Below are 24,622 nucleotides of genomic sequence, written 5' to 3' on the forward strand. Positions count from 1 at the left end.
CCAGTCTGAAGTTCACTATATTTCTAATTGCAAACTTTTATTTAAATATATAACTTGTATATACCCACACATACTGGTTTTTTGATGGCATTATCATCCTTGAGCTCATATGCGTTATCTTAGAAAGATGGTTTGGCTTTAGTTTCTCAGACCATGTCAAATGAGATCACTTTTAACCTTAGTAGCAGTGGACTACAAGGCAGAAAGTACAGTGGTATTAAAACTTGTCCACACAATAGTAGGAGTGACTTGAAACAAGTCAGTTGTTCTTCCTGTGATGTTCTCTTCCACCAATCCCAACTTTACTCTTTCTTCCACCTCTCCTTTCATCTTTCCCTTCTCTTCCATTTCCCCCCTTTTTGCCAGTGATATTCTTTTTGCATCCTGCACTGCTTGCATCCAGAGTTGCTTGACCTGTACTCTTCTCTGGAAAAGAAAAAAAAAAAAACCAAAACCATATTTCTTTGGGTGACCTTTTGTTTCTCTGGAACAATAAACTGGAAGCAGGTACAAGACTTGAGGAAGTCCCTATTTTGGCATAGTTTGTTAAATGTGATGTTAACAGACACAACTCTCAGGTAGCTGTGGCTACCTACTAACTTACCTATAAACTTCCTAACAAACAATGGCCACATATGGGAGTTTCTTCTAGTAAGCATATCTCAGGGTGTATTAATCCTGCAGTTAGTACTATTAGTTACTTCAGGACTCAGTTAAACATTAAGAGTTTTGTTCATAAGGTACAAAATAAATGCTAATCACATTGCCCTACAGTGAAAAGCACAGGGATCAGGAAACAGGGCGGAGAACATCAGAGGCTCTCAGAGCAACAGACTGAATTGCTCAAACTGGTCTGAGTCAGGAAATTTCAGGTCATTTTAAGTTAAGGACAACAATGGGAAAGAAAAAAGAAACAAAACAAAGGAACAAACAAAAACCTTTCTACCTCAAAATTAACTAGAAAGGAAGACACTACTTAAAAAGAAGTCTGTTTATTGCTGAGAAAAATTCTTTCTACAGGAAGACATTCACACTTGTTCTGAATTGAATTCACTGAATCTGAATTGAATGAAATTTGGCGTTTACCATACAGGAAAGGGATTACTACAACAAGAAGCAGTAACTTACATCATTACTAGTTAACACCCTAGCATCACCCAGCTGTATCCATAACATACTACATTTTTAAAGACAAGGTCAAAAAATTCTGTTTTCTAAATGAATGTAATTTTTTTCATGTTTAAGTCCTCCAGTGTACAGGTGCCATATTACCCACCATTTGTCCTTGTCTGATGTCTATTCTATTCTATTCTAGTTTGATTCTATTCAGAGCCCATACTGGTAAGCATATGTATAAACATATGTTTGATATAACTTATCTCCAGTGGGACACACCCCACTATCCCTAACACACAGGGTTTTACATGTATCCAGATTTAAAAGTCCCATCCCAGGCAGCCACTAAAAGACAGATCAATCACAGAACTTCTATGAATACAGCAGTTCTGTATCCATCTTCACATTTGACAGATTTCTCATTCAATCTATGTGAGCACCTGATATAATTAAAATAGTATGATTTCTACCATGCTAATCTTCTACTGCTATGTAGCATGTGGCATGTGTAATGTGGCCTCATTTTTATCAGCACAAGTGTGGTTTCCAAGAACCACAGTAGTGTGGTATCAACAATTCCATGCATAAAGTCAGAAATCTCATTGATTTCTCTTCTAATATACAGATAGACGTGATTAAGAAGTAGTTTGTACGGAAAGCTCCACTCTGCCTAGCTTATTATATCTATTGTGGTCCTTCAGCCTGGAAAGTTGTCTAGTGATGCCCACAGTTGCTAACCTTAGTCAGAGAGAGTATTTTGTTTGCTCTGCACTCACCTTAAAGATTCTTCTCTCTTGAAACTGAGAGTAATGACACAGTAGTAGCTCTCTTAAAGCTGGTGGGTTTACAAAAAGCACAGCTATTCAAGTGAATGAACTGAAGCTTTTTATTTAAATTCCTTCTTCAAACACATTTTACTGGTCCATTACAAGGAAGACATACCCAGGTCAGTACACATGTACAAGCCACTGTACTCAAATAGTAATGACAATCAGACTTACCCAGCAGTCCCAAGCACTCCTGCCTATGCCGCTCATTCCAGGACTTCCTTCTGCAAGTTGCACTGCAAGTGAAGACTTCATGACAATGCATGCAAGGTGACAGCTGAACACCGACTGAACGTCCACACTGATAGCAATATTTAAAGAATGGTAGTCTAGAACAAAGGTAGTTGTAAAATTAAAGCACATTATTGTTTGTTTAGGGTTTTCCTCAAGTTGACAGCATGTTTGCAGATCACAGTAAAACTAAATAAAAATGGCTACAATATAGAAATAATGTTCAACAATAAAGAAACAGGAGACTGTAGCTTATCAGAGGAGTCTGTGGAGAACAGACTTCACACCAGCTGCAAAGCCAGCCCCCAGAAACAGCCCCCAGAAAAGCCAAGTGTCCTACTGAGAAACATGCCCAAGCGTTTACCAAACCAACATCCACATCCTGCCATACGCTAGCACACTGTGTGCTTTAGTGTACTCATGACATCAGGTCTGGAGATGTCCATTTTCAAACTGGCAGGCAGACCAGACTATATATGGCCAGAGATAACAAAGCCAGGCTGGCAAACTTAAAAAAACCTTCATAGAACCCACTGGGATACTGCAGAGACAAACAGGGACATTCACAGGCCACTGCACCACACCAGTTATTCCAAAGTTGGAACATAAAATGAAGAGTGCTTGGGCTAAGGCTTTCAGTGGGACTGGGAAGCAGAATGTTAGATCTACGTGCAAGCTGGGCTACGTATTTACATCCTTTTTAAAGCCTTCAAGAATCCTTCCCCAATAGCTAGCAAGTTTCGCTGAGGTTTCATCTGTCCCTGCAAGTCATTGCTGAGATCTATTTGTAATATCTTTATGTGCTACGTTGACCTTCCAGATTTTATTTTAGTTCACTTTACGTTCTTCTGGTTATTTCCGTATCTTATGCTGCTATTGATCCATCTCAGTTCAACAAAAATGCTACCTCAAAATTTCTGTCTTCAAAAGTGCCCCAGTTCCTGACACCTATGTTACTTCCTCTTTCTTCAGATACTGAGACAAAGTTCAGAAGCCTGTGAATTCCCTGCAGTAGGAGAAACTGATGACAGAACTCAGTATCCTTGAGGCAAGCATTTCCATTAGTATTCAAAGTTTTGTTAATACACAGTTCTAAGAATAACATTCAAATTGCACAAATTGTTCCTGCAATTTCTGGAGAAATATAAGCCACAAAGTTTGTATGGACCTATTTCTTAGCATTTGCATGCAATTCTATGGTACTAATGTCATTAATTTGTTTAAAACACTTGTGCTTCCCACAAGAAGACTGAATATGATGCAGACTCTCATGGCAAAGTCTGAAGCTGAAAAAGAGTGGTGTGATCAGAGCAGAGAAAGAAGCTAACTGCAGCTGATAAGTCTGGATCGACTAGAGAGGAAAACTAGAAAGGAGAAAAATGGCAGCGTGACAATAGTTTTGGTGAGGAAGAAAACCCAGGTCATAGTATTTTTGCCTAGAAACAGTCAATACTTGAGTACCTCACTTCTTCCACATGATGGCTCCCTCCTTTCTTCTTTGAAACACGTGTATGAACGGCTGAATCCACTACAACAACAGGGGGCACCGAGGAAAACAAAAATCAGTATTCTGACTTGAGAATTAGAATACTAGTCACAAGATCCACCTTCATTAAAAGTCTGCTTGGCTCTGCCTACTGTATAAAATTTGAAGATACATAATAAAATGCATTTTCCATCAACAAGCTTCAGAAGCCAAGAAAAAAGGAGCTAAATTGCTATGTCACAGACAAGAAGAAGAAATCATACAGATAATTTACTCTTACTTCCTGCTTGTGACAAGCCACAGAGTCACAGGTGATGCTGAACTGCAAAGGTAACAACCTTATATTCAAAGTTCACTTCCCAAGTGTGATGCATCATCTGCCCCAAAGACTGGTATTCTGAGACCTATATTCTAAGCCAGATTTCACCACACATTTGAACACTACTGAGGATGTAAACTGAAATCATCTTAATTTATATATTCATTGTTGCTACTCTAATAGCAGAAGAGTATTGGTACAATGGGAGTCTTAGGAAAGGACCTGGGAGTAAGTTGCCATAAGGAATGAAAATATGCTAGATGTCCACAGTCACCATCACATGCATCCTGTTCCCTGCACTAAATGCAAAGCAGTTCCAAGGTTCTCCCATGAAAGAGGAGCAAGCTCCCTCAATCACTCCTTAACACATGGCAACAGATCTCATACAGGGATTTACCAGGAGGCAGCTGACAGGCACTAAACTCATTCAGATTTTCTTCACAAATCATAGAATGCCTTGTTTATTCTCTTTAATGTTTGTAGAACCCCTACGTCTCCTTACCAAATATGTAGGAGCAGTTTTTATTAGGAGTTACCTTTTCAGACAGTAACACTGGAATTATAACAATAAATTCCCCTTCACGCCAGGTGATGCTACCCTTAATCTTGAACTACTCTTAGACTTGAACTAACATTTCTTGGATCTTCTCAACTCTTCTTGATCCCAATCTTTCTCTTTCAGGACGACACACTCACGGAGCTTTGCTGTAATATGTTCCAGCAGTGATCGGCGTGTTTGAAAAACTTCCTGCTCAGATGCTGACAATATGTGGTACGGTGTGTAAGCAATTCTCCTATCCTGCAACATACCATGAGTTAATCCACTAATGTATGGGGACACTAACACACAAGTGTTTCAGAGTTAAAGCCAACCTGTTCCAAAAGCACAGCATCATCCCTGCTGGATCCTGGCTTGGACCTCAGTCTGTGATATATGGGGCACAGGACATGCTGAGGTTAGACATTCTAGTTGTTCCAGTCATCAGTTTGGTAAGTGCTCAACAATTTAACTAAAACAATTTTCAAATGTTTCTTCAAGGGGGAATCATAGAATCATAGAACAGTTTGGGTTGGAAGGGACCTTTAGAGGTCATCTAGTCCAACCTGCCCTGCAATGAGCAGGGACATCTTCAACTAGATCAGGGATCTGCTCAGAGCCCCATCCAACCTGACCTTGAATGTTTCCAGAGATGGGGCATCTACCACCTCTCCAGGCAACCTGTTCCAGTGTTTCACCACCCTCATTGTAAAAAAATTTCTTCCTTGTATCTAGTCTAAATCTACCCTTGTTTAGTTTAAAACCATTACCCCTTGTCCTATCTCAACAGGCCCTAATAAAAAGTCTGCCCTCATCTTTCTTATAAGGCCCCTTTAAGTACTGAAAGGCCACAATAAGGTCTCCCTGCAGCCTTCTCTTCTCCAGGCTGAACAACCCCAACTCTCTCAGCCTTTCCTCACAGGAGAGGTGCTCCAGCCCTCGGATAATTTTTGCAGCCCTCCTCTGGAACCGCTCCAACAGGTCCACGTCTTTCCTGGGCTGAGGGCTCCAGAGCTGGATGCAGTACTCCAGGCAGGGTCTCACCAGAGCGGAGTAGAGGGGCAGAATCACCTCCCTCGACCTGCTGGCCATACTTCTTTTGATGCAGCCCAGGATACAGTTGGCTGTCAGGGCTGTGAGCGCACATTGCCGGCTCATGTCCAGTTTTTCATCCACCAGTACCACCAAGTCCCTCTCCCCAGGGCTGCTCTCAATCCTTTCATCCCACAGCCTGTATTGATACCAGGGGTTGCCCTGACCCAGGTGCAGGACCTTGCACTTGGAAGCTGCCCTCATCTTGCAGACCTCCTCTCCCAGCACTTCTGGAAGCACCAAAAAGTTTCTTGGAAATTAAAAGACAGCTAGAGGGCACTGCTTGTCCACTATTATGTTCCTCAAGTCCCCATACTGCTTCCCTGTAATGCGTGCCAGCAAGTAGAGTATAGACAAAAGTCCAGAGCAAGGCAGGAAAGTAAGGTACCTGGAGTATGGTGATCAAGTTTGACCTGTAATTACAGCTATAACTTGCTTAATTTATTTTCCCATTTGAGGATCAGCTGCGATTGCAAGCAAAGAAATCACAATTTAATGTCTACATAGAACATCGGTGTGGGATACAAAACCCCTTGTTAGCTCTAAGCAGGATGCTCAATGAATGAGGTGCACCATTACTTTTGTTCTTTTCAGAACAACTACGGTTTATGTTCCAGAGGTAAACAATCTGCTTATCATGTAAGCTTTTTGTTAATAAGAAAGCTATAAAAAAAAAATCATCTTATATTAGGTCTAATTAGAACTGTCACTGAATGCCAGGCCTTCTAAACATTTTTTTAAACAACTATTTCCAGAAAAAAAAGCATCAGGCAGAAATTTATTAGTTATACTTCACAGTAAGATTCTTTTTATAAGGGATTAATAAATGATTAAGGACGACTTTAGTAAATCCATTTATTTATTTAGTAAATATATATTTTAGGGTTTTTTATACAATATATAACATGTAATACGTGATACATATTTTAATGTATGTTATATTTAAATACATTTTTTTATTTAGGAAATCCATTATTTTAAAGTTTGATCAATAATGTCCTATCATAGCTTACAACACATCTAAAATTACCATAATATATAACCCACAATAACTTCTCCCAATTTGACTGTAGCCTCACAGAAACACATATTACATTTGGTTTTAATGCCTGGGTTTAAGATTACAATTAACTCTTTCCAATCTGATTATGAATGGAAACTTACTATAATATGTGACAGCAAGGATTGCCTTCACAGGCAAAACTATTAGAGCTATTCAGACTTTAAGTGACTAATGTTTCCTTTGGTGCTGAACTGAGTCTCACAACAAATGAAGGGAAAATGCAAATTTCCATGAAAGTTTCTGAAGAAGGCCCTAGACAATTCATAAGGACACAACAGGCCATGTATTTGAATGGATGCAAATGCACAGTACTTTTAGATACGGGAACTGAAGTCATACCTGGTAATATTTATAATAGGCATAGTCAACAGCTGTTCCCACAGCTTTTCTCTGTCCTTCCCTAAGAGTAACTGGTGCAAGGATATCTGCGCCAGCTTCAAGCAGCTTATCAACCTGAAGAAAGCAAATCATTACACATTCAAGCAAAAAGAAAACCTTCCCAAAAAAATGCATTCACACCACAGCTAAAGAGACAGGACTGAGAATCAGAGCTTAACCTCTGTTTGTGAGACTATCTTGTGCACCAAACCATGCATTTCTTCTGCCCCTTTAGAGCTGATGATGAATTGTCAAATCTAAATGTAATTTGTAAGTCAAAGCTTCTTGCAGGCAGTTGCTATTTGTTTCTGGGTATTCCATAATCTTGCACCAACAAATGAAGCAGGGACAACTAGTGAGGGAGGGGGCAGAACAGAACACAGCTGGGGAAACTGCCTCCGCTCCCAGACCCCTCAACTGCAGTCTTCTTCACCTTCACTCTGAATGAGACCAGCCCTGTGCTCCCTGGGATGAGGAGAAAAACTCCAGTTTTCACAAGGCCAAACGCTGCCATTGACCTCATCATAGATGAGAAAGTGCACTCATAACTGGCATTGACCACTTTACAATAACAACCAAACACAAGGCATCTCTCTTCATGTGGATGCTGCTTGTGTTTATAAACAAGGTAATAGTCAGATTTGACAGGGCTATCGGCACTACAACCATCCCATTTGACTTTAATGTAGTTTTTCCTCTTCTACACAAGGAGGTCATCATCCTCTTTAATCAAACAGGAAAATGAATTTCCATACAAAACCCCTGTTCCTCAGGACAGAAACAAACAGCATTAGGAACAGACACAAATTAATTGTTCTGGGGAAAAAAAAAAATCAGCTTACCCATTAAAGAGAAAGGGGACTCAATGCACCTGACAAAACTCAATGTTTTTCTGAAGTTTAAAAAACTCAACAAACACACAGATGTTATCTCACCAAAGCAATCCTCTGTGCTGCTGTTCTCTGCCGTTCATATGCCGTATTGAGAGCTGCGCAGAGGGCACTTCTTACTGCTCCACTTAATGGCAGATTTGGGTCAGCCCCATGTTTGAGGAGTTCAACCACTGCCTGCAAATGTGCATATGCAAATGTGACAAATTAGTGACTGGAGAAGCCATTATTGACAGTTCTACAGCAGGAAAGTGAGACCCTAGCCAGATCAGTCAAGACCCTAAAGTTTTACAGTATTTACCACAGCACACTTGGAGTATCTGCTAGTATTTGTCATAGCTTCAGAGCACACAAAAATTTAGTCCACCAGACAGTAGTTTTCACTTCTTTTAGCATGAATCATAATGTCATTATGGAATACTTTACCAAACAACAGTATCAAAGACATAAGAGGGTAGCTTTAAAAATCACCTGGTCTGATTCATAAAGTGTGTTTTTTAAAAAAAACCACTTTACTACAAAGATAAGAATTAGATAGGTTGATCACTTACAGCCTATTAGATCATCACTTCATCAGACATTAGCCTCTGAGAAAGTGGAAGAAGCAGTAGAAGTTGTTGGATATCGCACATTTTATTTCGTTCAAAATCATGAAATTTAAATTTGCGTTGCAAGAAAACGCGTTTTCCCCAGAAAAATACCAAAAGGGTCTTAAAAATTTTGAAGACTGTGTAAGAAAAAAGGTTCAGGTTCACTTGATACAGAACCTGTTTTATGTTGTGTGCAGTTGTAGCCACTTCCATTATAACCCCTTCCATAGTCCATGCTCTAGCTCCAGTTTTATTTTTATAGATATTTGATACCCTTCCAGTGAAAGGAAAATAGTTAAAGAACAACAACACATAACAGATATTTTCTATTATGTTCTACCATTTATCCTATGTAAAGTATAAATTTTGTAGTGACAGAACAAAAGGTAGAATGTTGATTTAATCAAAAATACTGAAAAGGGTTTTTCCCCAGCTTTGCTCATGGCTGTGTTTCCAAGAGAATGCATCTCTGGATTATATGTGTGCTTTTGTACTGGCAAAAAGTAAACGGGGAAGCAGAAATCACACTCCAACCCTGCCCCTTTCAGCTTATCTGAACTGCTAGGCTACAGTCAGTCGCACTTGCCCCCTTACAAGTATGACTTTGCGTGCTGGCTGCACAACAGCTGAACTGCATGGGGAGCCAGGGTGCTGCTCTCATCCCACCATTCTCCTGCCTTCGTTTCCGCAAAGATGAGCCAGGAGCCTGGACACACCGAGCTCTATTCGAAGAGAGGCAGACCACTGCAGACACATCTGCTTCATCACCTGCTTTGGCTGCATATCTTCTCTTGCACCGTGCTGGCTGCTGTGGTCCTGCTCTTATGGGCCTAGTGTGGGCAGAAGGGAGTTCATTCCCTGCTCGGGAAGACAGGTGCTAACTTCACACACTGAATTCTACTGTGTGAACTATAAGCCTCATCTATGGAGCGCTCTGAGCCTCATTACAATCAAATCCTTTCTGGGACTGACTATTAATCTTTCCATAGAACAACATACTTCTTACCATTAATCAGTACAGTTTTGTCTTATACCCAGAAGCAAGTGTTTTGGTGTTTGGTTGGGTTGCTCCAGGCAGGGAGGCAGCGTGTAAGAGAACTGAATGTCCTTGTGATTCATAAAATGAACACAGTTCTCCAAATGCTAGTCCCTTCTGAGTCCTATCCAAATATTTCTGGCTACCTCATGCTATAGTCCTTTAGGACTCCTCTAGTTCAGCTCATGAAACATTCATAGGTTTGAAAGAAAAGTAAAAACTTTATTATTTTTAGTGAAAATGTATGATAGCAAGCACCACTCATTATGTAGTTTGGCTGTCATGAGAGAAGGCAGACATGAATAGAGAAATACACCCCAAAAAATGAAGGAACTTAAAGATGCTCACCAAGTCATTCCCACTGGCAATTGCTAAGGAAAGTGGTGAATGGCCACTCCACAATGTGTTTGGATTTGCCTGATGCATTAAAAGGAGGCGGATAACATCTCGAGCATGCTTTGTAGACAAGTGCAGTGGAAAAAGGTAGAATTAGATCACAATAAAGTTAACGTCTTAATATTAAATTTGATAGTAATAGTATAATCAATAAAATTAGCAGCATAAAACACATTCAGACCTTTCACCTGAACTATGATGTTATAGTAAAAACATAGATCCACTTTCTCATGACTGCGAACCCCAAGCATAATGGTGTTATACATGAAACCTCTTCACAACCGGATTATCAGATCTCATTAATCCTGCCACCAGAAGGAATGTGTAGGTTTGCTTCTGAAGAAGTAGGTCACCTCTCTCAAATACCTTTCCCCAACCGTATGCATCCCAAATCTTCTAGAAGAATGTTATTATAGTACAAAAACAAAGGCACAGAGGTTAGCACATGCCAAAGCTAAGACTCTCCAACTTCAAATTGGCCTTGTGGATGATTAAATTAATGGCAAATTTACCAATGGAAACTCGACTAAAGGAGTTTCTCTTGTCAAACAGAACTCCCAAGGTTTAAGAAATGTTTTTTCCTCAAGTGCTAACAGATTTTTAATCAGTACAGTGCTCATAATTCAGTAGAAAAGGAGTTTATTCCTGGTGTTCAATCAGCTCCTTACAGGGATGAAATGTCTTCACTGCCAAGTTATGTCATTTGAGAATGCCTTAGAACTACTCCCTATGAGCAGAGCCTCAGATGCTGTGATGTTACCTCACTGTTATCCTCTCTTTCACATGCAATGTGCAATGCGCTCCTTCCACCTTCTTCAGGGACAGGACCACTATAGGAGGAAAAGTACTCTTGTGGTGGTCCTCCTTCATTTTTCAGTTGCAAAGTGACACCACCTGCCAAGTTGGCTTCTCTGGCTTCAGGCTGAGGAATCTAAGTGAAATGATGCACATTTGCAACATAGCTTAAAGACAAGTTAACAGAAAATAAGCCTGCCTGGTCACCCTGTCTGGATCTCAATCGTGGACAAGACTTGTTCAGCCCCACAAAAAACCCCAGCCACCCTTTTTCTACTTTCTTTTCTAGATTCAGGTCTCATCTGCTAGACTGCTTTCACACTGCACACTAAGAAGTTTAATAAAACTACTGAAGAAGTCTAGGGAAGGCAAATTTGAGAGACAGATGTTAATAACTTTTACTGGGCCAAACAACACAGTGTAGGGAGTGGGAGGGAAGAAGCAAGCTTTCAGGCACGAAGGGCCTGCCTTGAATCAAGCTCATTCATGTGTCATTCATTTAAGGTCTATGAATATAGGATCACCAGATCAATATAAAAACCAAAAGTGATATTTGAGAAAGTCAATCTTGCCTACAGTGTGTCTGGGCATTCTGTAACTAAGTACTGTTGATAAATAGGTATTAAGTTCTCCTGTTTCCTATTTAAGGACAAAGTACTAAAATACAAACTGACAAAGCCATGTAAATCTCCCTGTCCTGCAGACATTCACTTTAGTCCTTGTCATGACAAGATAAATTTTATCAGTCTAGTTACATAAGCCAACTCCTTTTTTAAGTGATTGGGACCTGATAGTATGCCAGGGAGCTGGCCAATGTCACTGCAAGGCCATTCTGGTTACCTCTGAATGGTCACGGCAAGCAGGGAAGGTTTCTGAGGAATTTCTTTGCATTCCTGGCAAAATGGAAGGAAGAACCAGGGAACTACAAGCCTCACCTTGGCCTATGGGAAACTGATGGAAAAATCTTCTGAGAAACCATCTCCAGACATACTACAGACAAGACAGTGACTGGAAGCAGTCAGCACGTGTTTGCAAAGGAGAAATCGTGCCTGACAAACACGATAGCCTTCTACAATAAGATGACCAGCTTGGTGAAAGATGGGAAAGCAGTGAATGTTGTTTACCTTGACTTTAGCAAGGCTTTCAACACTGACTCTCATAACATCCTCATAGACAACCTGAAGAAGTATGGACTAGACAATTGAACAGTGAGGTGGATCATGGATTGTGATCAGCAGCACGAAGTCCAGCTGTGCTATACCCCAGGGGCAGATACTGGGGCCAATACTGTTTAATGTCTTAACTCATGACCTCAATGCCGGGACAGAGTGCACCCTCAGCAAGTACACAGGTGATACAAAACTGGGAAGAATGGTTTAATGCACCATGCAGTTGTGCTGGTTTTCAGAGGGACCTGGACAGGCTGGAGAATTGGGCAGAGAGGAATCTTATTAAATTCAACAAAAGGAAATTGTAGTATTCCTCCCCTGCACATGGGGAGGAATAACTCCAGGCACCAGTACATGCTGGGGGCTGACCAGATGGAAAAAAACTTCTAGAACAGGACCTGGAGGTCTTGGTGGACAAGTTAAACATGAGCCAGCAGTGTGGCCCTGCAGCAAAGATCAACAGCATCCTGGGCTGCATTAGGAAAATCATTGCCACTGGAACAGGTTGCCCAGAGAAGTTGTGGAGTCTCCACCCTTGGAGATACTCAAAAACCAATTGGACTAGATCCTGAGCAACCTGCTATAATTGATCCTGCTTCGAGCAGGGGTATTGTACTACACAATCTTCAGAGGTCCCTTCCAATCTTTCAACTGTTCTGTGACTACATAATTTTGTTACTACAACTTAAAGTGATTTCTCAGGTAACAAACGCCAGAAAAAGCATGTATTGCTGATATAGCTCCATCAGCAGTAAAGAATTATCGTCAAAAATGGCAACTCTAATTAAAAAGTGCTATACTCCCAAAAAAGTCTACTGCTAGGCTGACCTTCTGCAACCTGGAGGCACAGCGAATGCTGCAGGAATCTAGCAGAGACAGCCTGGGTTCAAGGAAAAGAGAAATAAGGAAAGAAAAGAAGTATTAGGCCAGCTCAATGGAGATGAAACAAGCAAGTCCCAGACACATCTGTTTCTGCAGTCATATCTTCAGGCATTTGCACTGGACTACACACAAGAGACTTCTAAACTCTGCCTTATATAAGGCATGATAGCACAATGTTCTGGGGCACAAAAACCAGAAGGATATGTTTAGTGCAACCCAGTACTGTAGACCTCAAGTGGCTTTTTCTTTTTTTGAAAGTTCTTTCTGCAGAATGCAAGGATTCCACTGTGAAATCAAGCAGGCAGGAATCTCAACTCCCTGCTTAGGTCCTGTGCAATCTGAATTTCAACAGATGAAAGAAGATGAGCTCAAAAAGCAACATACCTTGTCTGGACCATATATCTCATTTCCATCTTCTGCCCTTGCATTAAGATCTGGGACAGAATGCAGGAGGTATTGTGTTATCTGGACCCCTTCCTCCCCAGGAATTGAGGCAGCTATGTGGAGAGGAGTTAATCCCCCTAACTGAAAACACAAACATAGCATTAAGACTCCTGTTTATCACAAGCAGCACTTAAACAACACTAAATATTTTTTCAAAGAATAATCCAAGCTTACTCTTCCCACATGCTCTGTCTCACAAACAGCCATCATAAACCTAGAGCCTAGAGTTATAGGACTGTGGAACACTAAAGGTCCCAGACACTAAGCCTACTAAATATCACAACAGCTATTACCAATTTGAGGAGCAGCTTCACATGTATTCCCCAGCCACTCACAAGCTTGGCAACCAGGAAACATGATGAGAAAAAAAATACTTAGAGAGTAAGGAGCTTTCAGTTCTTTCTACTAAAAAAAGTCTTTGAACAGGATAATTGCTTTAAACAGCTTTCTGGCCATTCTAAAGCTGATTGACATCCAGGATATTTTAGAGTAGAGCACTGAAGCTACAGTACACATCTAGAATCCCACATTATGAATTACAACCCAGTAAAACCTTGGATGGAAGCTGCACATCAGTCCTGGCTCCCCTTTCTAAGAGGAGTTTCACTGCTTCTGCATCTGCGGCTTTAACAGCAAAGAACAGAAGGTGTGGTGGGATCCAGGATGCATTGGGATCTGCACCTCGATGAAGCAGCAGTTGGATTGTTTTCCATCTCTTCTGTCGTCTAGAGTTGAGACGGAAAACACCAGAATAACATATTAGCACCTTCCAAGAAAACTCTAAAAGCTAGTGGACTAAAATGACTCCCAGGTAACAGGCATGAAAACTGTCACCTAGCAGAGGGAAGACATGTCAGTCTTGAGGGCCGCATCACAACTGCCCTACACCACCCAGGCAACAACATTATGACCTGAAGAGGGGACAGCACTGCCAGTGTTTCTCAGCCCTGTAAACTAAAAGTGTGGCATGCAAAAGTAGTCCCTGTGGTCATGAAAAGCACTTGCGTGGAAACAGACAGGCATAGCTAGGCAAGGTTCTCTGTATCTCCACCAGTCACTCGTGTGAACTGTAAACATTTAGTCTTAGACTTGTTTAATGAAAGAAAGAGACTCCTCCTTCCTGCCATCAGGGACTCCTTGGAAGGTTCTTTCCTCAATCATACCTCATTCATCTATCCTGAGAAAACAAAGGCACAGTGTTTGCCTTAAACAAAAGCTGGAACAGGAGCTATGCTAGACTAGGACAGTATATTCCAGGTGCCATCTGCATTTCCATGGAGTCAAACTATCCACACATACACCACAAAAAAATCTGACACCACCAAAAGAAAAAAAAAAAGGGGGGGGGCAAACAGCACTTGGAAATCACCCAGAAACTCCATCACAAAGTGTTCTCAGCTGAGACTCATATTTTTAGACATGGTATTAACTCAGCTTTACCCACAAGCCCTACATTCAATGGATCTTTATATTCCAATGAACAACATGCAATATGCACAATATTTCAGACAACAAGAATCATGGCAGGTGGGAGGATGTGCCACAGAAGCAAAATGTAGGGGATGAAGGCCAAAAGGCCAACCAGGAATTTTCAGTTTTGGAGTTTTAAGATACCAAAATCACCTACACTGCCATAAAACCCAACACAAAAATTTCATCATCTTTGGTGACTGCTCTGTAAGCAAAGCAAAAGGCAAAATGTGGCCCTTTCAAAGATCCACAAAGGCAAAATAGTTGGACTACATTTCAGCTGACACTGCTGAACAGACACTTGCAGAAAACAACCAGCAAGTTCATATGTAGTCCAAGACTTCAAGTAATAAAGCGAACATATTCTCCTTCCTCGCATCTACACTACACTGCAAGTGTCCGTTGCATACTTAGCAGCTTTTCACATTCCACTAAGAATCTTGTCTTGTTCAAGCATGATGTCCTTTTCTTGAGCTATACTTTTCAACTGCAACCTTTGCCCACTGCTGACATTAGTTATATTAGAGTGTATAAACAATAAGTGGCTTCTACTGGCATGAAAACAAGATTTACCCAGTTAAACAAACAAAAAATATCTTTCCCTGCACTGGAGGCACACTTCTGTGAAATACGTGAAATACTGTTACCTTCTTTATACAAAAGGGTTTATGAGAGTTTGTCTCCCATTTACAGTGCATGAGACTTACTCTGAGATTATGCCTTCAGCCATGTTGACCGTTTCTGAGGATTCTGACTGTTCATTCCACTTAAAGATTTAAAAAAGAAAGAGGTTACAAAAATGAAAAAAAAAAAAAAAAATCTTCTTCCAATGCATGACTCAGCATATTAACACATCAGAACAGTAACACAGTGCAGCATATAATGATAATAGAATTTTGTTAATAACTGTTAGGGAAAGCATTTAGAAGTAATATGTAACTAGTTTGTTTTTTTTTTTAAAAAAAACCCCAAACCCTCTTAATATAACAGAATATTTTTCTTGTTCACTTTCCAAACATGTAATTTCCTGTCTGAAACACGTTTAGAAGAGTTAAAAGTTTCTTCCAGTATACATCACCTAGCTGAAAAGAAAAAAAATTGCTGAAATAAAACAAGACACTTACAGATTTTCAACCTGCATTAGCTTGTATGAGAATCTGGAACTAGGATCTACAAGGCTGATATTTCCAAATCTGGATGCATATTCAACTCGGAGGAAAAGTGAAAGCAATGTACATTTACCTTGCGGAATCTCAGAGACTGTGACAGACACAAACCAACAGAGAAAGATCGACTCTCTATTCCTAATTACCTCATATTACCTCCAAAATGAGAGGTAATAGCTCCACATTGATTTTCTGTGTGGTTTGGAGCAGCTGCTATCCCTCACTCCTCCCTTTCCCATAAAAGTCTTGCAACTTTAGTAATGGACCACCACTTGAACAAACTCTTGGAACTGAAACAGCGACTTCAGAGCAACCAAGGATTATTTGGTACTTAATTTCTAACAAGTTTCCTCAAGGCATGGGCCACTACCTGTCTAGCCTCATGTGGAAGTCTCAGCAGCACCCTTCCATTTCTAGACTCCACTGAAACATTCCAAAGATCACACAGTTCCTGCCCAGACCCCTTTTTTATCTGTTTTCTCATCCTGGCAGGTGATTCCTGACACCCTTGCTTTTGTTTTCTTTCCCATTCCCATTCCCAGATTTGCACTCTTATAAAATGTATATTGTGTTCCTACATAGGGAGCAGGTGTTTCTCTTTGTGGCAGGACAAAGGCCAGGGATATGACTGTTCCTTTGTGAGCACCCCCCAAGGATCAGCAGATTTCTGACAGTACAATTGCTTTTTACTAGCCACCTCCATGATGCCACCAGGATTATGTAGTACCAGGAGAATCACCTACATCCTACTTACACTTTTGCAATTCCCATCAACTGCCCCACTGCATCTTCATCGTGTTAAACACTTAGCCAACACAGCCTCACATCTCTGCTATTGACACAGCGGCTTATTTCAATTGCAGAGTAAGCTTGTAACTGTGCTGGCATTTGGTCCTTCGAGTTAAGAGTTAGCAGTGACAGTGGAGATTATTCTGCATTCTCAGAGTGCAAAATGCATAAAAGTTCTGAATTCTTCCTAGTGAGTATACACAGTAAATTTAAAAAGCAAGTTTACAGCTTGAGGAAATAACACATTATGATTCCGTCATTTTAGATTAGAAGTAAACAAACCTTGTAACTGTGCAAGCTCCTTTCAGCAATATTACCCTTAAAAGATTCTTCTGGATAAAAGAGAATAAAGCACATGGAAAGAGCAGATAATCCTTCATCACTACACTTATTCACATCAGCTCCACTATCAAGAAGAAGATTGACAACATCATTGTGGGAATGAACCTGTAGAGGGGAAACATCCATACTTGCACATTCCAGCTTTTGACTTGGAAAGAATTAACAACACAGTTTTAAAGTAGTGATGCTCTATACTGTTTAGCTAATTCGAATTTATATTTCCCACAAAATAGAAACACAATACTGAACCGTGTCTTACAGGGTTCAGAACATGCATTTTTAAGCTAATTCTTAACTACTGGATTTCACAGGAATTCAGTGAGGATTCATGAACAGAAAGAGACTAAAAGTGACTGAGATGGCTACAGGAGAAATAGTGTTCTATATTATTATTTAGATTTTGCTAGCCATTTACAATGAATGCCAAGTACTGAGGTAGCTGAAAAGGGCATGAAGAAAAAGGCGGGGGGGGCAGGATTTCATCCCCCTCCTACAGAAATTGAGGTTGTGCATGCATGGTTAAGCACCACCACTTTTCAGCAAAAAGAAAACAACTCTCTCTGAATCTGATCTCAACTAGCAGAAAAAATAAGGACACCATCACATCCAAGAACATAGACCTAGTCCACTGCATAATCATAACCTGAAATCAAACGTGACATTTGAAATCATGTCTAATATTTACTGAAGGGCTTCTTTTAGGTTATTTATTTACTGTGGGGTTTGGCATGATACCATTCATTACAGACACTATTCACACCACACCGCTTTTCTATTTTTCCTGTTTACTGAACATTGCTTTCATACTATGTAATGAAACAAAGGAAAAATTTAATCCAGCCTACTATACCAGGAATTTTCTCATCATGTGGTAAAAAGTCATGCTTAGAGTCTTACAGCAGCAGCAGCAAGTGCTGTGTATCCATGTTTGTCAGCTATGTCTGGATGAGCAAGCCCATTCCTCAGAATTGCATAGACCCCATCATAGTCTCCTCTTGCTGCCTTCTGAATTAGCTGCTCTGAAGCAAGTTCCCTGGGGCCTGGAGGCCCATAAGAACTGCGGCCTCCGCTGAGAATGAGGTTGACATCTGAAGTGAACTCCACTTGACAGCGCCTACAAAAGGACAAAAAAGTATGGCACATTTAAGCAGCTAGGTACTCTTAGACCTCTATGGCAATTAAAGAAAAAACACATCAAGAATAAAACATGTTGGTGAGCAAGATGGGAAAATAAGGCCAGCTATCATTTTAAGAACTATTGCAGATAGTGTAAGCTTGCTTATATTAATGGCAGAAAGGCAAGCCAGTATACAGGGTGCTGGCAGCAGCATATAGATTTTAGCTACAGAGGAGTTAAAAAATATCCAGCCATCCAACTTCTACTGAAATAAGAAAACAAAATCTAACTACCACGTGTTTCTATGAACCAATTTATCATGCACACTCATGACATCTGTTTATGACTTAATTTCCATCACCTGCTTTAACTATCACTATAAAATATGCATATGTATCTTGTGTTCCTATCAAAAAAGCAAATAAGGAAATACTCTGCAGGCCCAAAGAGCATCTCCATGTACAAGTACCAAGCTACATAAAAACTGACATGCCGTTGGCAATTCTACTAGCTGTAGACTTGCTGCAGCATGTTTTGCATAGCCTTGATGGAGAGCAAGAGTCAAGACAACCATGAAAACGTATCATCGGCCAGATTTTCAGTGCTTTTGAAAATCTGGCACTATGCTTCTCCATATTTCTACCTCTATGCAAGACAGTACGCTCTCAGAACAGGTCAGAACAGGTCTCTACAGCCCTTGCCTCCTAATTCCTTTCAAAACTGGCCTTCCAGAAACTCTGACATGCTAATGAGCAATAAGACTATTTTTATAGGTGTAACCTGGATAAAACTGATGTTTAACTTAAAGGAATAAAATTTGTGAATTAAGAGATTAATATGTTGTTTGTTTCTTTTTTTGAAAAGAACCTCATTGTTTTTTATGACCTTGAGATTACAAGTTGCCAATCTGGAGTGCAGCTTTTATCCTGCAATGTAAATTTGAAAATAATGAACACCCATGGATAACAATTTCTAAAAATCCATACATAATAGACAAAACAATAGTTACCTATGCTTATAAACATGCGTCTGCATTCTAACCGGTAGAGGGGTCACATTTGCAATAGGCCAAGGGTCTTCTTCAGGCAGCTTTGGGGTGTTCTGAAAATACCGAGCATCACACTCTTCCAGGAAGGAATGAGTCAAAGTAAGATGATCTGTGTTACGAGAATATGCAAAGACTCCTTCAGGGAAAATATCCTTATCATCAAAAGGGAGATGTTTATAGCTACGGAGAAACGGGTCTTCCTCAACTGAAATATACTTCTTCTGAGAATTGTCATCAATGTATCTGTAGTGTGCTGGATAATCCAAGAGAGAAAAATAACCAGGTACTTCAGTACATAGTTTAATTAGATGATCCCTGAGCCATAAGCCAATGTCCTGACAGCCATCTGGATAGCTCTCAATCCCTGGTCCAAATCGCTCATCAGATTTGTACAGCCCCTTAAGAAACAAGTAAACTCATTAGTATCAGTCAGAGATCAAACAAGTTGTACAATTAAAGTCTGGTTTCTATTTAAACTAATCTGTTTGGTTCTGGCCTTACTGGCCCACTTCCTATTAACAGAGCAGTAACTGATGAAGCCAATCTGAACAGCAAAGTCTTCACATTCACTTTGGTCCATTTAACTGCAAACACAAATCTTCCAGCACAAGAACAGTGGACAGCCCTAAATTTAACTACAGTGAGATGTAATGTTTAGATGAAACTTCCTGATGGTTTTAGGGCCTGGGCAAGATTTTCTTTTAATTTTATTCTGTGACCAATTTTAGATTCATTAGCCATGCTGCTACCTTTCAGGCCAGGACAGATTTTTGGTTAGATTTTGCTACCTAATCAAAACTAACGTGTCTGACACACATCTGCATAGACACAGAATCTGTAAATGACAGTTATTTCTTTTCTTACAATGGTAACTAAATTTAGGATATCTATAGCCTTGCAATCATGACAAGACATGCCAACAGAAGAGTCTCAGTAGCAAATAAAGCACTACAAGACAGGAGTTTTAGTCTTCCTATAACGGTATCCTAATTTGGCCAGGACATTATGGTAGGTAAGGCATAAGCATTACCAAATTTAAGCAGACTCATGCATATCCGGATCACACATATGGTTGAAGACAGGTTCACACTAAGCTATCACAACTTCAGAACAGCTATTTAGAGCAAAAATTAGCAAATTCACATTGAGCTGTTTAGCTACAAAGATAAAGAAGTGGGAGAAAAGTATTACCACTGGCAAGAATAAAATTCTAAGCATGGTTATGATCTGAAGCTTCTCTATTTTTCCCCTAGCTTTAGATTATACATCATATACTTAAAATAAAGCTGTCAAAAATCTGTAATTAGCGCCACATTATCAACATTCAGCAAGAATGTTATATTCTTGTTGATCAACGCAAAGACTGTTATGTTGTTCCTTTATATGTTTTAGATTACTTGATGAATTGCAGAGATACCCAGGGATCAGTGGGCAGCGTTCCCCTATGCTTGGGACTTTTCAGATATACCTTCTAAGAAAACAAAGGACTGCAAACTCTTAGAAAACAAGATTTCCAGCTTCTACTAGCAACATCAGGTCTGAAAATGATGCAAAACAGACAACTAGCTACCTGGACACTTCAGATTGCTGTCTATCTCCACAGTTTCTTAAAATGCAGTATTTCTCCAGTTTCATATTTCTGGCATCCTAATATGCCTTTTGAGAGTACTGTCTAACTAATAAGCTCTTTATCAAAGAAGAATAAAAAATACTGAAAGCTTATGTTAGATACTAGAATAAGAAACTTTTCCAGGCATCAGATTTTTAGTTCTGAACAGATGGTATCACATCACAGAGCCAGAAGGAGGATCTGGGGAACTACAGGCCTGTCAGTCTGACCTCAGTGCCAAGGAAGGTCATGGAGCCGATCATCCGGAGTGCCATCACATGGCACGTACAGGACAAGCAGGTGATCAGGCCCAGTCAGCATGGGTTTATGAAAGGCAGGTCCTGCTTGACTAACCTAATCTCCTTCTATGACAAGATGACTTGCTTAGTGGATGAAAGAAAGGCTGTGGGTGTTGTTTACCTGGACTTCAGTAAAGTCTTTGACACTGTTTTCCTAGCATTCTCCTGGAGAAACTGGCTGCTCATGGCTTACACAGGCATACTCTTCGCTGGGTAAAAAAACTGGCTGGATGGCCAGGCCCAAAGAGTTGTGGTGACTGGATTTAAGTCCAGTTGGCAGCCAGTCACAAGTCGTGTTCCCCAGGGCTCAGTATTGGGGCTGGTTCTGTTTAATACCTTTATCAATGATCTGGATGAGGGGATCAAGTGCACCCCCAGTAAGTTTGCAGGCGACACCAGGTTGGGCAGGAGAGTTGATCTACTTGTGGGTAGAAAGACTCTACAGAGGGATCTGGACAGGCTGGATTGATGGGCCGAGGCCAATTGTATGAGGTTCAACAAGGCTAATATCCGGGTCCTGTGCTTCGGTCACAACAAACCCGTCCAGCGCTACAGAGCTGGGGAAAAGTGGCTAGAAAGCTGCCTGTGGAAAAGGACCTGGGGTTATTTGTCAACAACTGGCTGGATATGAGCCAGCAGTGCGCCCAGGTGGCCAAGAAAGCCAACAGCATCCTGGCTTGTATCAGAAATAGCGTGGCCAGCAGGACTAGGGAAGCGATCGTCCCCCTGTACTCAGCACTGGTGAGGCCACACCTCAATTACTGTGTCCAGTTTTGGGCCTCTCAATACAAGAAAGACATTGAGGTGATGTAGCGTGTCCAAAGAATAGCAACGAAGCTGGCGAAGGGTCTGGAGAACAAGTCTTATGAGGAGCAGCTGAGGGAACTGGGATTGTTTAGTCTAGAGAAAAGGAGGCTCGGGGAGACCTTATCGCCCTCTACCACTACCTGAAAGGAGGTTGTAATAAGGTGGGTGTCAGTCTCTTCTCCCAAGTAACAAGTGATAGGACGAGAGGAAATGGCCTCAAGTTGCACCAGGGGAGTTTTAGATTGGATAGTAGGAAAAATGTCTTCACAGAAAGGGTTGTCAAGCACTGTAACAGGCTGCCCAGGAAGTGGTTGAGTCACCAACCCTGTAGGTATTTAAAGGACATGTAGACGTGGCACTTAGCGGCATGGTTTAGTGGTGGACTTGGTAGTGTTAGGTTAACAGTTGGACTCGATGATCTTAAGGGTCTTTTCCAACCTAAATGATTCTATGATCATCTCCTTCAGTATTTCCCCATGCAAAAGTTGAGTACAGCAGAAGCTAAGCTTTTGAAAAGAGTGCCCTAACTCACTAGAGATCAAAGCATGACAATTTTGCTCTAAGGAACGAAAGCACTAAGGGAGCTGCTTGAAAAAAACCCACACTCAAATTTTCCTGTACTTATGCTGACTTTGAAAGGCAAGGAAATTGCAGTATTCGCACAGCATTTTTCCAGTTACCTGAAATTTTCTGCCATCCTTCCATTCCAGGGTCCCATAGCCTTCTACATGGCCAAGATAAAGAGCTCCTGTGAATTTGGAACCATCAGGCCAGTAGCAAATCCCCTTCCCATGACAGTGGTCCATGTAGAACTGTCCCACATATCTCTGTAATCCACCAAAGAGGACAAGACAACAAGAATGATATAACTGACAGGACAGAAATAAGTGAAGTTGCCTCCTTACTGCAACAGAGCAGGACTAACAAGGTGCAGGAAGGTGACACATAAAGAGGGTGAATCTGTTAGACAGTTAAGAAAGACTGGGCACAGTCTCAACTCCATTTTAGTCACAGGCTTCAAAACCCAGCCAGGATTTTACCAATTCCTCTAGAAGCTCTTCCATCATGTAGCAATCAGTAGTTCACACTACTTCAGCAGATGCATCTCAGCATTCATATCCTTGGATACATTGCCAAATGATGCAGGCTAAACCAACATCTATTCAATCGTTCAACAGCTTTCATAAAGACCTGTATGCCAACACACATCTAGCATTCTGCAATCAAAAGAAAAGGGAAACCAGCAGAATCATAAAGTCTTCAATTGTCAGATGCAGGTGAAGTAACTGGATTATTAAACCTTAAAAAATTACTGCTACTCCAAAACTGGCACTTTTACCCTTCAGTAGAAAGCACTGATGAAATTTCATATCACAGGTAAACATAGTGCTGGATTGTATGAAAGTGGTAGATGCTAAATCAAAAGGTTATCCCTAACCCCCTCTCTCTTCAGTGAGGAAAACCTTAGCTACCAACCTGCTCATCTGACTGTTCTTGACTGAAATTTGATCGTCATTGATTTCAATCACAAACGCTTTAAGGTGTTCACTATTTTGAAGCAAAAACAGATATTTGGAAGCTATTTTATATAAATTAACCAGAATTTGGTAATTCAAAAAAATCCCACTTAAATCAAAATCTCAATTCCTTACTTCTTCTGGTGCATTAAAAATAATAATAAAATTTGCAGCCTTTCCACAGTCCTGGTATTTTGTGGCATAAAAGGAGTGATTACCTTTAGCTTAAAAAACCCCAGAACATTATGGTGATAATAGCAACAGCACCCACAGCAACCATTTACTATCTTCTCTGAGACTGAGGACAGACTAAGTCATCCCAGCAAGAGAGCAGAGAGTATTATCTGAAAACTTGTGACCCAGTTTGCATTTTTAGTAGTGGATGTGTTACCAACCTGGACACAGACTGACAGAAACACCTGAAGAGCAGTAAGGGCTGATTCACCTGGTGAACATGCTCTCAGACATTACACAGATGCTAGCAAAGCACCTGCCTTACTCAGAAACAAGCTGAAACTAACTAGTTCGGCACCAATACAAGACAAGCAGGGAGAGGCAGGCCTAGGGAAACCGGCATTTCAGAGACCCTTCTCCTTACAACGAGGCAACGCCGTGAAAGCATTGTCTCCAGAGCACCTCTTCACCTGCCCCATGGATGGACAGGGCTCTCCAGCAAAGCACACAAAACCAGCTGGCGGGACAGGCGGGTACGGCGCCGCATCGGCGGCCTTCCTGCACCCACAACAGCGGGAAGCGCAGCCGGGCCCGCGGGACGATCGTACTCGAGCGGGGGAGAGGAGGCGCTGCCAACGGCCTCTCTACCCGCTGGGCTCTGGCCCGCAGCTCAGCACCCCAGCGGCGGCGTACCTCGCCGGCCCCCGGCCCGCGGGGCAGGCGCTGCCCGGCGCAGGGGCTGCAGCCGGCCGCCCTCGCTGCCTCTCTGCCCTCAGCCACCAGCTGACTGGAAAATCGCCCAGTACCGACCGCCATGTCAGCCGCACTGGCAGCGCTCCTGGCTCCGGCCAGCGGGATGGGAGGCCCCGTGTCGCCGGGTGGCGCGTTGCCGTTGGATACCCCGGCGGGCCCGCCCGGAGCGGGGGCAGGGAGGGCGGCCACCGCGGCTCCGGGCGGGGAGAGGGCCTCCCCGCACCCTTCCGCCCCGCACTGCCCCAGCCAGCTTCAGCTGAACTCGCGGCGGGGCCAGAG

General features: G+C 41.5%; 1 protein-coding gene across 1 annotated transcript; it reads right to left on the minus strand.

Moving 5' to 3' along the window:
* Window positions 1-259: 259 nt before the first annotated feature.
* On the minus strand, window positions 260-24,406 carry ANKMY1 (ankyrin repeat and MYND domain containing 1). Its single transcript, XM_075716898.1, has 16 exons — window positions 24,284-24,406; window positions 22,580-22,726; window positions 19,146-19,582; window positions 17,917-18,133; window positions 16,960-17,124; window positions 15,430-15,488; window positions 13,806-13,977; window positions 13,193-13,333; window positions 10,723-10,884; window positions 9,915-10,022; window positions 7,986-8,117; window positions 7,012-7,125; window positions 4,613-4,778; window positions 3,636-3,702; window positions 2,118-2,272; window positions 260-426 (listed from the first exon to the last, which is right to left on the minus strand). Exons 1-16 carry the CDS (start codon window positions 24,404-24,406, stop codon window positions 260-262), a joined length of 2,532 nt encoding a protein of 843 aa, XP_075573013.1.
* Between the last annotated feature and the right edge of the window lie 216 nt (window positions 24,407-24,622).

This window comes from Pelecanus crispus, chromosome 9, assembly GCF_030463565.1.
Source record: "Pelecanus crispus isolate bPelCri1 chromosome 9, bPelCri1.pri, whole genome shotgun sequence".
NCBI lineage: Eukaryota > Metazoa > Chordata > Aves > Pelecaniformes > Pelecanidae > Pelecanus > Pelecanus crispus.

Excerpts from the sequence above, each read along its gene's own strand:
- ANKMY1 (XM_075716898.1), bottom strand. The coding sequence starts at position 24,406 with ATGGCGGTCGGTACTGGGCGATTTTCCAGTCAGCTGGTGGCTGAGGGC. Across the intron at positions 10,023-10,722 it reads AAAGAGAGGATAACAGTGAG|CATGCTCGAGATGTTATCCG; the intron begins GTAACATCACAG and ends TTGTCTACAAAG. Across the intron at positions 427-2,117 it reads GGAGTGCTTGGGACTGCTGG|AGAAGAGTACAGGTCAAGCA; the intron begins GTAAGTCTGATT and ends TTTCTTTTCCAG.